The sequence below is a fragment of the Acanthochromis polyacanthus genome, chromosome 10, assembly GCF_021347895.1.
Source record: "Acanthochromis polyacanthus isolate Apoly-LR-REF ecotype Palm Island chromosome 10, KAUST_Apoly_ChrSc, whole genome shotgun sequence".
Classification (NCBI taxonomy): Eukaryota; Metazoa; Chordata; class Actinopteri; family Pomacentridae; genus Acanthochromis; species Acanthochromis polyacanthus.
The window spans coordinates 13076514-13091376 of NC_067122.1; the positions used below are offsets into that span (position 1 = coordinate 13076514).

At 42.3% G+C, this 14863-nt stretch overlaps 2 protein-coding genes across 6 annotated transcripts in view; one reads left to right on the forward strand and one right to left on the reverse strand.

Moving 5' to 3' along the window:
- Positions 1–9769, forward strand: part of med12 (mediator complex subunit 12) — a 25762-nt gene extending 15993 nt beyond the window's left edge. For 2 of the 5 annotated variants that reach the window (XM_051954504.1, XM_022213988.2), the window contains exons 24-43: positions 663–773; positions 901–1014; positions 1195–1331; positions 1923–2102; positions 2366–2437; positions 2556–2719; positions 2853–3014; positions 3206–3407; positions 3673–3782; positions 3911–4046; positions 4433–4582; positions 5013–5381; positions 5470–5611; positions 5719–5933; positions 6062–6136; positions 6429–6658; positions 6771–6954; positions 8091–8303; positions 9155–9236; positions 9336–9769. In XM_051954504.1, coding sequence (XP_051810464.1) covers positions 663–773; positions 901–1014; positions 1195–1331; positions 1923–2102; positions 2366–2437; positions 2556–2719; positions 2853–3014; positions 3206–3407; positions 3673–3782; positions 3911–4046; positions 4433–4582; positions 5013–5381; positions 5470–5611; positions 5719–5933; positions 6062–6136; positions 6429–6658; positions 6771–6954; positions 8091–8303; positions 9155–9236; positions 9336–9373 — 3086 coding nt within the window. In that variant the 3' untranslated portion in view covers positions 9374–9769. The remainder of the gene's footprint in view (positions 1–662; positions 774–900; positions 1015–1194; positions 1332–1922; positions 2103–2365; positions 2438–2555; positions 2720–2852; positions 3015–3205; positions 3408–3672; positions 3783–3910; positions 4047–4432; positions 4583–5012; positions 5382–5469; positions 5612–5718; positions 5934–6061; positions 6137–6428; positions 6659–6770; positions 6955–8090; positions 8304–9154; positions 9237–9335) is intronic. The other 3 variants (XM_051954506.1, XM_022214004.2, XM_051954505.1) reach the window with 2 other exon arrangements.
- mars2 (methionyl-tRNA synthetase 2, mitochondrial) lies at positions 9684–14064 on the reverse strand. Its single transcript, XM_022214016.2, has 3 exons — positions 13454–14064; positions 12786–13120; positions 9684–12247 (listed from the first exon to the last, which is right to left on the reverse strand). The coding sequence occupies exons 1-3, from the start codon at positions 13737–13739 to the stop codon at positions 11069–11071; spliced, it is 1800 nt and encodes a 599-aa protein (XP_022069708.1). The 5' UTR covers positions 13740–14064; the 3' UTR covers positions 9684–11068.
- Between the last annotated feature and the right edge of the window lie 799 nt (positions 14065–14863).

Genomic DNA, 14863 nt, shown 5'->3' on the forward strand with positions numbered 1-14863 from the left:
CTGTCTTTCCCAGTGCACGTGGGTTGAAGTCAAACCTTTAAAATGTTGTTTCAGTTTGACCACCAGATCCCTGACTGAAAATTTTCCTCTCTGGTATAGCTAACACCCAGCTTCCCAGCATCTATAACATAATCTCACAGGCATTAGGCAGCTATAATGAGTGTGCAGCGCATTGCAGTTTGGCTCATAGGAAGGAAGATCAAGCTGTATAATGCATTATTTCTATCAGAGAGGAGAGTAAAAGTGACATATTTGATCCGGATCCATGAAGCCTCGGTGCAATTTGCGCCTTCGCCAGAGAAGTGTGTCTCTCTCCCCCCATTGCTAATCTTTTTTCCCCCCAGTGTGGAGACAAAGCCTCATTCAGCCACGCTGTTTGGTCGGGTTTGGCACATTTTGTAACTCTACTCCATATGCCAAATGCCAACAGCTTTCTCACTTGTGGTAAATGCTTTGTTCTCATTTCCTCTTTCACAACAGGAGCTTTATAAAAATTCCACTTCATCCTGCCCGATGAGAAGTCTATCTAGGACAAGGTTTATATTTAGATGTGACTTTCATGTAATGGATTACATAGCCCATCCAAAACATGTCAACCTCTCTAATGAAATGTGAAGGAACTCCATGCTAATCAATACATACGTGTCTGATCTTAACAACAGCCTGCAGTGAGCAAGACTCTGAGCCTGGAGCCAGACTTACCTGCAGAGTTCTGTTGCACCTTTTTAAGACGCCGCAACGCAACCCTGTCCCGCAACATGGTATGAAGTCAGGTAGCAAACACAACCAGAAATCCTCTCAGCAATGTTTTCACAGTTTTTTTTTTTTTTTTTTTTTTTGTTCCTTCCTGATAGTCAGAGGTGTGACTTTTTCTCTTTTATTGATGTTGTGGCCTTGCAGATAGATCCTCTGTTGGTATCCGGTCGTCATGTGATCGCCACCTTCTTGCTGCTTCTCAGAACAGCATCGTTGTTGGAGCAGTGTTTGCTGTCCTCAAAGCCGTGTTCATGCTCGGTATGAATCTTTGCATTGTTTTCACGTCAGTGAAAAATGTGTCATCTTAAAAAAAAAGAAAAAACGATTTCAAACACGATTGTGCTCAAGACAAGTTTAGGCTCTCACTGTTAAATGATGTCGATGATTTCACTGAGTCTCTACTGGTTGGTTTTACTGCTCCCTCCTTGTTTCTTGCAGGTGATGCAGAGCTAAGAGGCTCAGGACTGTCACACCCAGCTGGCCTCGACGACATATCTGAGGGACGCAATGTCTCCATAGAAACGGCCAGCTTGGATGTGTATGCAAAGTATGTTCTGAAGACGATCTGCCAGCAGGTGAGGATGTTAGTTGAATAACTCGTGAAAGCAGCGAAACTGGCAATCACAGTTCACACAGTGTGAAATGGAAATGATGAAAATGAAAGTGCTGAGATAACTGATCAATGAAAGTGGCTTTCTACTGTGTGGATCTGTGCGTCCATTCTTCCTTTTCATGTTTAGTATCATCAGTGGCATTGTGTTTTCTGTCAGAAAGTGGTGTTTTGTTAGTGCACACAAAGAAGCAATGAAGCTTCTGTTTCCTTGTCTGAGCTTCTTCTAAATGGAGCGTGTCATAGGTGCATGAATGTGATCGTTTTCGGCACCAGATATCACTTAGGCCACATAGATATGAAGGCCCAAGATGCCTGACATGCCAGACGTGCTCTGAGGCCTCATGAGACTTCAAGCACATTTCCTAGTCAGCGTGACTGAGACATGTGCAGTTCTATTTCTGACAAATGATCCATGACCTTGTTTTCATCATCAATCACCCAGCTTTAGTCAAGCTTGTTTTGGATGACAGAGCTCATCTTGATACTTGAACTTGAGGATCACTAAAGTTGTTGACGCTTCTTTCGCTGCTTTCCCGCTTGCTGTGTCTTGCAGGAATGGGTTGGCGAACGTTGCCTGAAGTCTCTGTCTGAGGACAGTAGTGCCCTGCAGGACCCAGTGCTGGTAAACATTCAGGCCCAGCGGCTACTGCAGCTCATTTGCTATCCGCACCGCCAGCTGGACAGTGATGATGGTGACAACCCTCAGAGGCAGCGTATCAAACGCATCCTACAGGTAGAGAAACAATACAAACTCACATTGTGTTTCAGTTCTGTGTGAATCATTTGTTTTGGAGTATTTTTAGGGTTGGATAAAATATAAAGCATTTTTTGGATTTTAAGAAGAATCGTGTTAACTTTGGCATCTTGTTTAGTCCATGTAACCTGCTGCTGGTATTGTGGTGTTTTGCTGCCCTCTGCTGGCTAAATGAGGGGTTGAGAGCATGTGCTTTTGTCAACCACAAGGCAAAAATAACCCTAATCCTGTCACTGATGTAGAATATGGACCAATGGACGATGAGACAGTCGTCTCTGGAGCTGCAACTGATGATCAAACAGAGCACAAACAATGTAAGTATCATCTGTAGATGCTGCTAAAGAACTAAATTCTATAGGGAACAAATACAGGTGTGTAGTTTTTGTTACTCTGTTAAACATATCTGATTATTACTTGTTTGTTTTTCTTTAGGAGCTCTACTCTCTCCTGGAGAACATAGCTAAAGCCACTATAGAAGTGTTTCAGAAATCAGCTGAGATGAACTCCAGTAACCCCTCAGGGAATGGAGCAACGGTCCAAGGGGGCTCTGCATCCAATAATAACAGCACGACAAGCAAAATGAAGCCTATTTTAAGGTGTGTATCTGATTTTAGATTTTGCTCTTAAATGCTGCAGTCAAGGGGTAGTGTTAAATCGCCATCATTGCTCTTAGGTTTGAATTCAGCGATGCTGAAGTCTAGCATTTGTTCTTTTCGCTCTGATTTGCAGCTCTTCAGAGCGATCAGGCGTTTGGCTGGTGGCTCCGTTGATAGCCAAGCTGCCCACCTCAGTTCAGGGCCATGTGCTGAAGGCAGCTGGAGAAGAGCTGGAAAAAGGACAACACCTTGGCTCCTCCTCACGTAAGGAGAGGGACAGGCAGAAACAGAAAAGGTAACTCACATTTCTTTCAAACTAGAACAAAGTTAATTTTGTTTGTTCTGATATTACTGTATGGCAAGAAGGGTGTTCTCATTCAGTGCCACTTTCACAGGTTATAGAAACTCCAGAAACTCAATCTTCCCACTATCTGAACATGACTTCTTTCTTATTTGTGCATATTTCAAATTGTTTTCCTTCCACAGCATGTCTCTGCTAAGCCAGCAGCCTTTCCTGTCGTTGGTACTGACCTGCTTGAAGGGGCAGGATGAACAGAGGGAAGGACTTCTCACCTCCCTGTACAGCCAAGTGCAGCAGATCGTTACCAACTGGAGAGAAGACCAGTACCAGGATGACTGCAAAGCGAAACAAATGATGCACGAGGCTCTGAAGCTACGACTGAATCTTGTAAGCCCTTCTTTAAAATGATAACCAGCCTTATAGGACAGTAACTCGAGCAAATTGTGATTTGTGGGTCTAAGCTGTCCATGTTGACTTTTAGCTGTAGCTCACAAAAGACCAGTACTGCTTTGTATTATAATATTTAACAAATAACAAAAAAACAATATAACAAGGAAAAAATTTGCTTTCCTACTGCCATAGTATTTTAAACCCAGCATTCATTTTGGGTAAACATGTCATGAGCAGTATTTTTTTTTCCTTTCCTAATAAGGTTGGTGGCATGTTTGACACTGTGCAGCGCAGCACCCAGCAGACCACTGAGTGGGCGGTACTACTCCTCGACATCATCAGCAGCGGCACAGTGGACATGCAGTCTAATAAGTGAGTGTCCCAAAGTGCAATCCACACATTATTCCTCTGACTGGAGTAATTACTCACAAACCTAACTTGGTTGTGCAACAATCAGTCACTTGATTTGCCAGGCTCTTATATTTGCTTCTTTCCAACAGCGAGCTCTTTACAACAGTGTTGGACATGCTGAGTGTGCTGATTAATGGCACACTAGCTGCTGACATGTCCAGCATCTCTCAGGGCAGCATGGAGGAGAACAAGAGGGCCTACATGAACCTGGTCAAGAAGCTCAGGGTAAGAACTGCACTCCTTTCTTAGGCATGTTTAAAATGGGTCATCTGTAGACTTAATGTTTGTTTATTGACATTTGAATGTTGATAAAGGGCCCTAAAGGCAAAAATATACCAGATGAAGGTTTACACCATCATCACATGCTTTTGCACTCTTTCATGAAACGTGTTTCTGGCTAAAAATATGAGAAACCACAAATGTCAAGGTGATAGAAGTGAAACAATTGCACTGTGGCCCACAGGGTAATGGACCTGCAGAAAAAGGTCAAGGTTAATTTTAGCTACATCCAGTTTCGGTTGGTTGATTGGTTTGTATGTGAACGCAACTAGAAGAAAAGTTGTGAGTACCATTTTCTCAATCGTTGCTCTCTATCTGTTACATTTCTACAGAAAGAGCTTGGAGATCGGCAGTCAGAAAGTTTGGAAAAGGTTCGCCAGCTTCTGCCGCTGCCCAAGCAGACCCGCGATGTCATAACGTGTGAACCTCAGGGCTCGCTGATAGACACCAAGGGCAACAAGATTGCTGGCTTTGAGAAAGAGGTAACCACTGTGCCATATGCTGACATACCTTAACTTCTGAATGCAAAGTGATATGAGTTGTTTCTTACTGATTTATTCTTTGCCTCCTAGTTAAACCAAGATGTTATTTGCCAAAATGAAATATCTCATGTGTATGATACCTTGTTTGTCACATCGCTTGTGTTGTATCTAGAAAATTATTATTGCTAAATGGACATACATTACACTCTGTGTCCCAAGAGGTTTAGAGGAAGAAAAGTGCAACTTGTAAAGACATAAATGAGTCGCAGAGAAACCAGAGTGAAACTATTTGCCTTAGTCCAGGGTTGACAAACTCAGACAATAAAAACTGATGCAAAGTCCTTTTCATTAACAAAAGCAATAAACTGAGGTTAATGTTACCTAGATAAGTTGATTTTGAGTTAATGCTGTTGTATCTCCGTTCTATCAGGGTCTCCAAGTATCGACCAAGCAGAAGATTTCTCCGTGGGATGTCTTTGAGGGTCTGAAGCACTCCGCCCCTCTTTCCTGGGGCTGGTTCGGCACAGTGCGCGTGGACCGCAAGGTCACTAAATTTGAAGAGCAGCAGCGTTTTCTGCTTTACCACACACACCTGAAACCCAAACCTCGTAGCTATTACCTGGAGCCGCTCCCCCTGCCCCCTGAAGAGGAGGAGCCCCTGACACCAGTCCCCCCAGAACAAGAGAAGAAGATGATGGAGGCAGTGAAGCCAGAAAAGAATGTGCCCGCTGTGCCCTCTGACTCAAACAAGAAGAAATCTAACAAGAAAAAGAAAACACAATCTGCAAAGACAGACCAGGTCAGCTGTCTCTATAGTTTGTGCTTTTACTGATGCACACTATACACTGATTTCCAATTTTAAAAAGTCATTGATTTTTCCTCTGTAGGACTACGTAAACCGTACACCGAGCGGTGTGAACTATGGGCCTAATATGCCACCAGACCTGATGCAAAGTCACCAGTATAGCAGGCTTTCCTACCCCCAACAGACCATGAGCATGTATACACAGAACCAGCCTCTACCTCCAGGTCAGTTCACAGGACTCTCTTATCAATATTGCACACATTGGTTCAGCGGTTTTCAAGAACTTGCCTTCTTAGATATCTGGAGTTTTGTTTTGTTTTGTTTTTGTCAGGAGGTCCAGGTTTAGAACCTCCATACAGACCTACCCGCAACCCACAGATGAACAAAATGATGCCCACTCGGCCCAGCTACCAAGGCATGATGCCTGGAATGCAGGGGAGCATGCCCGGTATGATGGGAATAGACAAGCAGTATCCAATAAGTTATAAGCCCCAACCAGCCATGCCACAGAGCCAGATACTGCGACACCAACTACAGGTCAGACTGGTAAGTCAGTCCACCCTGACAGATCGAGCAACGCCTTCTAGTCAAGTTTAGCTGAGAAAAAAAATCAGAGTCCTCTCTTACTGCTGGTAGAATCTTTGCTCTTTGCTGACTTTTCATTCTGTTTTCAGAATCAGAGCATGATGGGGCAACAGATTAGACAAATAACACCCAACCAACCATACACTTCAATGCAGACATCTCAGGTAAGTCTGTTTTTATTTCATTTTGAAGTGAATTTTTCAGCTGACTTAACTGTTCTTAGGAAATATGTCATCTCGCACATTGATTTATACACACTATGCTAAAGAATTAAAACAAGCTGTTTAAACAGGATGGCAGCATTATTACATCATTTTCTAAATAAGACCCACACCTTTTTGTACTTGCCCATGAACACTTTCCTGGTCTTGTTCACCACATAAATAGACGAACGTTATGAATTCATCAATAACGGTCTCCTTCTCTGTCTTGCGTTTGTTCTAATTGTTTGTTCAGAACATATCTCAGGGCTATACCTCATACGGATCACACATGGGCATGCAGCAGCATCCGTCCCAAGGTGGTGGTATAGTTCCTTCCTCCTATGGGAACCAAACCTTCCAGGGCACTCATCCTGGAGCCAACCCGGCTGTGGTGGATCCTCTTAGGCAAATGCAGCAGAAGCCCAGTGGTTACGTTCACCAGCATGCTCCAGGCTACGCACACAATATGCAGAACACGCAGAGGTCAGCAATGTACAGCGGAGGCAGCTGCTTTTGCTTTGTAAACGTTTCTCCTTCATTACATTGTGGATGCATCGATACCTACTAATTTCTTTCCTTGTTTTCGAAACCTCAGGTTTGCCCACCAGCCCATTCAACAGAACCCCATAATCCACGGCCTCATGGGAGGTCAGGCTGTCCATCCGAGCTTGAGGCCCAATCAGATGTTGGCAGAACAACAACAGCAGCAACAGCAACAGCAGCAGCAACAAGCAGCACAGCAACAGCAGCAGTACCACCTCAGACAGCAAGCACTCAGAGTACGTCACTGATCATTCATTTATCAAGGTCCTAACTGTGACTTCTTTATTGTTATTGGTAAAATGGATTCTGGCAAATAAATATGTGTACACACATTAGGTTACTGAACATAATGTGGACTGTAAATTCAGGTTGTTTGATTATATTAACGAGTGATTGATCAGCTGAAACCTGTCAGTGTATGTAGAGATATGTAGGTGTATAACTCTAACCTGAGGTTTTCAGGACTAAACATCAGCATCTGACAACCTCAAAACCGCAAATAGAAGTAAAGGGAAAGAGATGCAGACAGTACTGACTGCTTCGGCTGCCATTGTTAGTGCTTCATAAATCACAGTGTGAAGGTTAAGGTGAGAGTAAGTATGGCTGCAAGAATGACTTGAGTGAGGTCATGAAAAGCTTGATGTTTTAAAGTGCTTGGCCAACAAAAGCATAATCACCTCAAAGAATATGCTTGTTTGAGATGAACTGTGCCTCAGCTGAAAAACCAACCAGAGCAGGCAGCAAAAAGACTCAAATCCCATTCAAACTGATTCTGATTTAACAAAATGTTATCACACCAATGTGGCAAATGTTTTACTTAACACTTGCTTGTTAAAATCTCTGTTCATGGTTTAGTTTCTGTTTTAAATACATTCTCAGCTTTGCTTCTGTACAGAAATCCGCTGACCAGACCAGTCCCGCTCAAACCATATAAATAAAATGAGAACAATTCTGGTCAAATACAGTGGAAAGAAGTTAAAACTTCCACTATCAGATATTCAGACTGTAATGGCTGAATTATCCTTACATTATTTAAGGATCCCTCACTTCCCAATTGCTGGGTTAGGGTTAGGGCTAGTGTTTGAAACTTCAAAAATGAAATCAAACACAGTTCTTCTCTTTATTGTATGTTTCATGCATGATCTCTGACCTGAACTTCTTCAGCTTCTCTGACTGACCAGTGTTTTCATCTTCCACATCACATTTATTCTGCTAACAGACCAAAACATTCAATGAGAGGCTATAAAGGGTACCGGCCTCACGCTGAGAAGTTCAGACCTTTTTTCAACTCTTTCAATACCTTTTTGAAATTAAAATGTGACAAGACTTCATGTAGTCTCCTTTATCTCTTTTTTTGTATCTCCAACTGCAGCAGGCCCAACAAGTTCAACAACAACAACAACAACAACAGCAGCAGCAGCAGCAGCAGCAACAGGTCCAACCACAGCAGGTTCCTCCTCAACAACAAGTTCCGCAGCAGCAGCAGCAGCAGGTGTCAGCGGTGCCTCCCCCAGGTCAGGCACAGAACCAGGGCCTGAGCATGCAGCCGCTACCCCCACAGCAACCCTTGGTAGGTCCAAACCAGGTGAGACCAATTCAGTAGTCTGTTCATTTGCAGGATATTTGTATAAGGAGGCCTGAATTTACGAACTCATATTAGCAAGTATTTATAGAAGCTGTAGATTGCTGTAGATGTTGCTGTCAGAAAAATGTAGTTTAGAGGGCTAAATCATGTTATTTTATTACCTTGAAAGTTGTCGCTTTTGAAGTGCACAATATCTAAAAGACAACAGGTCCAGTCAGTTATACCTGTGTGGGATTTTTTCTTTGCTCTGGAAGAAATGGCTAATTCACTGTATAGTGAGCAAGTAGGAAATCCAAATAAAGTTCATGTCATTTGAAGTGGTAACACTGTTAAGATGTCAGAGGAGTACAACTCTGTGACTGCAAAAAGACCCCAAAAACAGACATCTGATCTTCAAACTTCATACTGCAATACCAGATTCCCAGCAATGCACCCAAGTTTGAAGCAGATTAGATGTACGGTTGAAATCCGCACGCACACAGATTCCTTTTATTACTGATAAGCTTCTTAATTACATTGGTCATTTTTTTAAACATTTATGGAAACTCCTTTTTGGTGCACTTAAACATTCCAGCACCCAGCAGTTCAGTCATTTTCTTTGTGGCTACTGTTTTTATCCAACGAATGACATAATTCATGAGTCATTTTCAAAATATTCATCTTTGTCTTCAGAGTTCAATTTTTCTGACAGCACCTTGTAGTTGAAATGCTTGTTGAAAATATTCATATAGAGAATCAATCTAAATGCTAATTTTTGGTGTATTTCACGAGAGAGTTAATCATGCAAAAACATCCATTCCCTAAGAACTTTAAAAACTGCTTTTAATACTGTTTGTGCATTTTCATTTTAGTTCCCACGAACGGGAATGCAGCAGACTCAGCAGCAGCAGCAGACTGCAGCTCTGGTCAGACAGCTGCAACAGCAACTTTCAAGTAAGTCAGACACGTTTGTGGCATTTTTTTTTGGATTTACAATGTGTCTGTTGTTTTCAGGTTCCAAGTTTTTAACGAACCTTTTCCCCTTTTTTTCAGATACACAACCAGGACAGGGCACCAATTCATATTACTGATCGTGCTTGTTGATGGTAGAACGCAGAGAATAGGTCCTCGTTTTGTGGGGAGGCCCAGCTCTGCAGATTGGCAAATGAATGTGTCCAGTCCCAGGAAGGTGGTTTGGAGGTTTGGAGGGACGGCAGTTCAAGGCACCAAGGACCACCAAACAGATGAACCAAATCCCAGCTTGACCACTGAGGCAACGATCCGAAAATATTTTGACTTCAGTTGTGTAATTGTGGATTATCAATGGAGGGATCCTGATCTGAAGTAAACACGTAATGGTAAATGATGGAAAAGTCTATGTACAAAAAAAAGTACCACAAATTATAAGAATAATGCAATTTTTTATTTTATTTCAATTTGTACAATTTTTTCAGTTTCGTGTATTTCTCATTAAAAAAATCACATCAGTTTTTATGTCTTGTACTTTGCGTTGGCTGCCTGTTGGCGAAGATTTTGAGCTTTCACTGTTTTTTCTTTTGTTCTGGGGAACAAATGCATCAATAGGGAGCATTTCTATTATGTTGGCTATGACTGTGAAACAATCCCAACACGATGTGCAGCTGTAGATGAGCTTATAGCAGAGGTTGGAACGACTTTTACACTTATAATTTAAGTGGATGACTCAATGTAGAAGGGGGGCGTCACTGACTGACTAAGAAAAGTCTGACACTTTTCAGAGCCGGTATTTTGACTCAGAAAAAGCACGGGTGTTGCTAATGTCAGAGGATCGCTCTGTTCAAGCCAATTCCCAGCAACCAGCAGTTAAATAGAATTCAGGCATCATTACTTCTTTTACTCAGAGCTTGGATTCTCCTGTCACAATGTCGGAAAGAAAAGAAGACCTGCTGTAAATGTCAAAGTGTGTGTCCTCGGTGTGGGATAATTCCTGGTAAGTGACAGTAACTGTGGATATTGAATGACGCTTGAAAATCCAGATTACTGAAGCCCATGAGGTGCTTCAAGGGACATTATCTTATAGCTACAAATTTGTGGTGTTCCAGACTCTGCAGAAGTCTTTATGTAACATAAGTGTGGGGAAAATTAAATTCCCCTTCAATAATTTCAATGAAAAGGTAACAAGATCAACAGCAACATGTTTAGGCCCATACAGGTGTGTTCACTTGTTCTAGTTTGATGCCTCACAAAGCTGCACTTGATGTTTGGCATGGCATTGTAGATAAAGTACGTGTTAAACAGACACCAAATATGACAGCATTCCATTTATATGTGGGAGTAATGTTTGCTGAAGTACTTATGGGACACAGTCATGACTAGGAGGTATGTTTGTGCTGTTTCTGTCTGCTTAAAAAAAAAAACTGGCTGTAGCAGAGTTGGTATAAGAGCTGAACACCTAATTGTAACATAATTGGAATTGAGATACGGCAAAGTGCAATATCCAAACTACAGAAGCTGTCATTTTTTTGGACAGCAGTAAAAATCTGTCACAACATGCCATTTAAATGAAGCATTGTAGTGCAACAGAAATGCCCCATTCTTAAAATCACATTGTCCAGATCTAAGGGAACATGCTTGTTTTGGCCCAGACTGCAACAAAAATCATGTTATTTATTTTTGGTCAGGAAATAAAAAAAACATTCCCATTAATTTCATAACTAATACAGCAATATCTGTCAAACTAATGATGATGACTTTTCTTCCACGACCTTCATCTCTAGTCTTTACACCTCAGAGTGCAAACACCTTACTTATTTCAAATTTGCGGATTTTTTTGCTTTCTTAGGTTTGTGTTTATCTCCTTTTTGACTTTCCAAGCGACTAAAAAGCACTCCAGAGTCCGATCCCAGTGCTCTCCCTTCAAAAGGACAGTCCGTTCCCCCATATCTCGGTAGGAAGTTCAGAGCTGCCCAGCTCCTCTCGTTGGGTTGCACACCGAGTCTGGACAGCAGCCGGTCAGAAATTTCTGGCACAATTGGCTGGAGGAGTGTGCCATAAATCCTCAGACATTCAAGTGAGACATGGACGATAGTGTCTAGCCAGCGTTGGTCTTTGCTGTCCCTTGTGTCCAGCTTCCAAGGTGTGTGGCGCTGAACAAAGCCGTTGGTCTGCCTTACGCAGGCACTGATGGCCTCCAGAGCTTTGTATACATTCAGGCTCTCATAGTGCATCTCTACCACGGCCGGTAGACCTTTAACAGCATCCAGCATGTGGTAGTCTTCAACCACAGCTCTGCCTCCCCGTTCTTTGGGGAAGGACTGAGGGCAGAAGGAGGGATAGATCTGAGCTGGGTTGAGAGCTGGAGCTGTGCAGCGGTTGAGCAGACCACCCAGAGAGTCGGTGAGCTCTGCATTGAGCACCTTGATAACTTTGTCGTCTGTGTAATCGCAGTCTGAGTCCGGGACACCCTGACGCAGGAGAAAATACCTCATGCCATCAGTTGTGAACATCTGTGAGCGTTCAAGAGGATCTACCACATTACCTAAACTTTTAGACATCTTTCTTCCTTCGACTGTCCAGTGAGAGTGCACATGTATCACCTGAGGCAGCGGCAGTCCAGCTCCGAGAAGAAAAGCCGGCCAGTAGATGGCATGAAATTTTAAGATGTCCTTTCCTATAACGTGGTGGGCCACATGCCACCACTGGTCGTGTTTATCTGGATAGCCAGCTACTGTGAGATAGTTCACAAGGGCATCGAGCCACACATAGATGGTTTGCTCAGCATCTCCCGGGACCGGGATCCCCCACTGAAGACGACTTCTCTGACGGGACACTGAGAGGTCGGGAAGGTCTTCCTGCAACCACTGGAGAACAGCCTGGTGGAAACGCTCAGGCTGCACAGCCTGGGGATTTCCTGTGAGCCAGTCAAGCAGCTGAGTCCGAAACGCAGACAGACGAAACATGTAGTTTTCCTCTTTCATCCACTCCACCTGTAAAAAAAGTGGAGAGAAGATCTGCTAGTGAAGCTGTGTTAGTGGAGTGAAAAAGCTCAGCGTAAAGACTAGAAATGAGGAAGCTGTTCTGGAGTCTCTGCTGTGTGCTTTTGACCAAGTAGTTCAGCACTTAACCACTTGTGAAACCACAACCTGTTTTTACACTGCAGTGGATCAAACTAACAAGATACGAAATGTTTTAGAGGAAGAAGTTGATCTTATCATTGGACTCTCAGAAAGAAAATAACTTATACTTTCTAAAATGCTCTAAGAATCAAGTGTAGCACTTCTATATACTAAGCCTTGGGTGATAGGATATCCTATTTTTTTTCCCCCAACATTCCTCTTCTGCAACTCTACAACATCCTTCCACATGAAATCTGAAGATTGACAAACTTAAGTCTTCAAATTTGTTTCTGGGCTCCTCCAGAGAAGCAGAAGATACAACTGTTTTCACAGGATGAGTCGTATTCCTTGTCATTATCAAAGTGTGATTCTTTAAAGTTTGCCTTCAGTCAGGTATGACCAGAATTACCTTGTGTCCACTCTCCAGCGACACTTTGATCTCCTTCCCCGATGAGTCCAGAGCATCACCGACCTGCGACGGCATCAGGAAGCTTTCATCCTGTGTGGAGTACCAGCCCTCGTAACTACCCTTGTAGATGAGCCCTTTGTTCTGGAGCACCGACCAGAAATGCTCCACGGCCTGACGGTGCCTCTGCTGAGTGGTTCGGATGTAGTCGCTGTACGAAATGCTGCAGCTGCTGAAGAGATGTTTGAATCGCTCTGACACATCAGTACAGAAGGTCAGAGGATCTTTTCCTGCAGCTTCGGCAGCTTGTTGGATTTTCAGGCCATGTTCATCAGTGCCTGATGTGCAGAATTGTAAAATATATCATTATTTTTTTAGTCTATGAAATGACAAAAGGAAAAAAAAATCTCAGGGTGAAGTATTTATTTGTCTTGCATCTCACAAAATCCCTCACATTTAAGACACTGCAACGATTTTTTTTCCATCATTGTGCTTGAAAACAAAAATAACTGAAGGATTTAGTAGATCATTTTATCAGGTCTGTTGTGACTTTATTTAAGACATTGACAATAACACAATAGCAGAATTTACAGATTGTACATTTTACATGCAACTTCTGGCACCAAAAGTTACCTGTACATTTACACATTTTTTATAAAAGGAGGATTTACCTGTTGCAAACTTTGAGTTGAATCCCTGCAGTACTTTATACCTGTGTAAACAGTCAGCTATCACAGCGGAGTACAGATGTCCGAGGTGAGGAGAAGCGTTGACATAGAAGATGGGGGTGGTTATGTAGAAGCTCCTGTCCTCTTTGCTCAGCTGAGTGCTGGTGAATCTCAAAGCAGCGCTGCTCTGAGGTTTCCACAGGGCTGGAACTGGTGATAGAAACTGTCTTAGCTGGAGTCTGAGAACACTTCCACGGGCTCTTGTGACAAATAGAAACGGTAACCTCATCGCTGGACACCAGCTCACGTCCACATGTAAATCACCAAACGATACTTAATCCAGGGAGCCGAGGGAAATGCTAATGTTTGTCATACAGTTAATCTATCAAAACGCTGAAAGATTTTCGTTTTAAATAGTTCACTGGAAAAACGGCACCACAGTATGAAAAATGCATTGGAGATCTCGGACTGCTCCTGTTAAATATTTTCACTTGAACTGGCAGAAATCAACCAATTTTCAACAGTTTTTGTAAGCCTGAGCCCATGTGTTTTCCTACTAGCTTGTCAAGGTTAGCCCTTCTTCCGGATTCTATGAGTGACAACCGCTCGTCCAATCACAACGCTGCATTGTGAACACAAACCACCAATCAGATTGCAAAGTCTCTCTGCAAAATTAAGCAAAAATATATTATGATTATATCACGTTTTAAGATGTTAAAGCTATCAAGTTTTGATTTCGGTCATGGCCTGATGTCTGTAGATTTATTTTCATATAATTGTACCTTCCATGTGCAGTGTCAGCACATGTATTGCTACTGAATATTGTATATAGACTGTAAAGTATAATATATTTTTGTTTTACAAATATCCCTACAAAAGAGCAAAACTAATCACGTGTTCTTTTTTCCCCAATTGACTGACATCCATTTGTTCTTACAGAGGGGATAGGCCAATAAACATATACTTGTGGAAAACAAAACAAACACACAAAAAAACTGAAACAGATGTGTGCTACTTTCAGAGAAGCATTTGACAAACATTAACAGATATTGCAGATTTGGTACTCCGATGGTTCCCCAAAAATAAAATGAAAAAACTTTTTGTTTCACAAATTTAAGTTTTGTTTTGTTATGTTTTTACAAATGACATATTAGATGCATTGACACATGCAATGCTCCATCATAAATTATGTAATCATTGAGAATTTAAGTAGTTTTCACCAAGAAAGCAAAACATTATGTCATTTAACCTCATTTCATTCAATGATCTGCTTCTTGTTTTTGTCTTATGTATACTAGTTAACGGTACCCAGCAACAATTACGGTAATGATGAAAATAATAGCTATATATCCAGGGCTGCCAACTCTCACGCTTTGGCCGTGAGACACACGCAACTCAGTCCCTTCACACGCT

Excerpts from the sequence above, each read along its gene's own strand:
- mars2 (XM_022214016.2), bottom strand. The coding sequence starts at position 13,739 with ATGAGGTTACCGTTTCTATTTGTCACAAGAGCCCGTGGAAGTGTTCTC. Across the intron at positions 13,121-13,453 it reads CAACTCAAAGTTTGCAACAG|GCACTGATGAACATGGCCTG; the intron begins GTAAATCCTCCT and ends TCTGCACATCAG. Across the intron at positions 12,248-12,785 it reads CGCTGGAGAGTGGACACAAG|GTGGAGTGGATGAAAGAGGA; the intron begins GTAATTCTGGTC and ends CTTTTTTTACAG.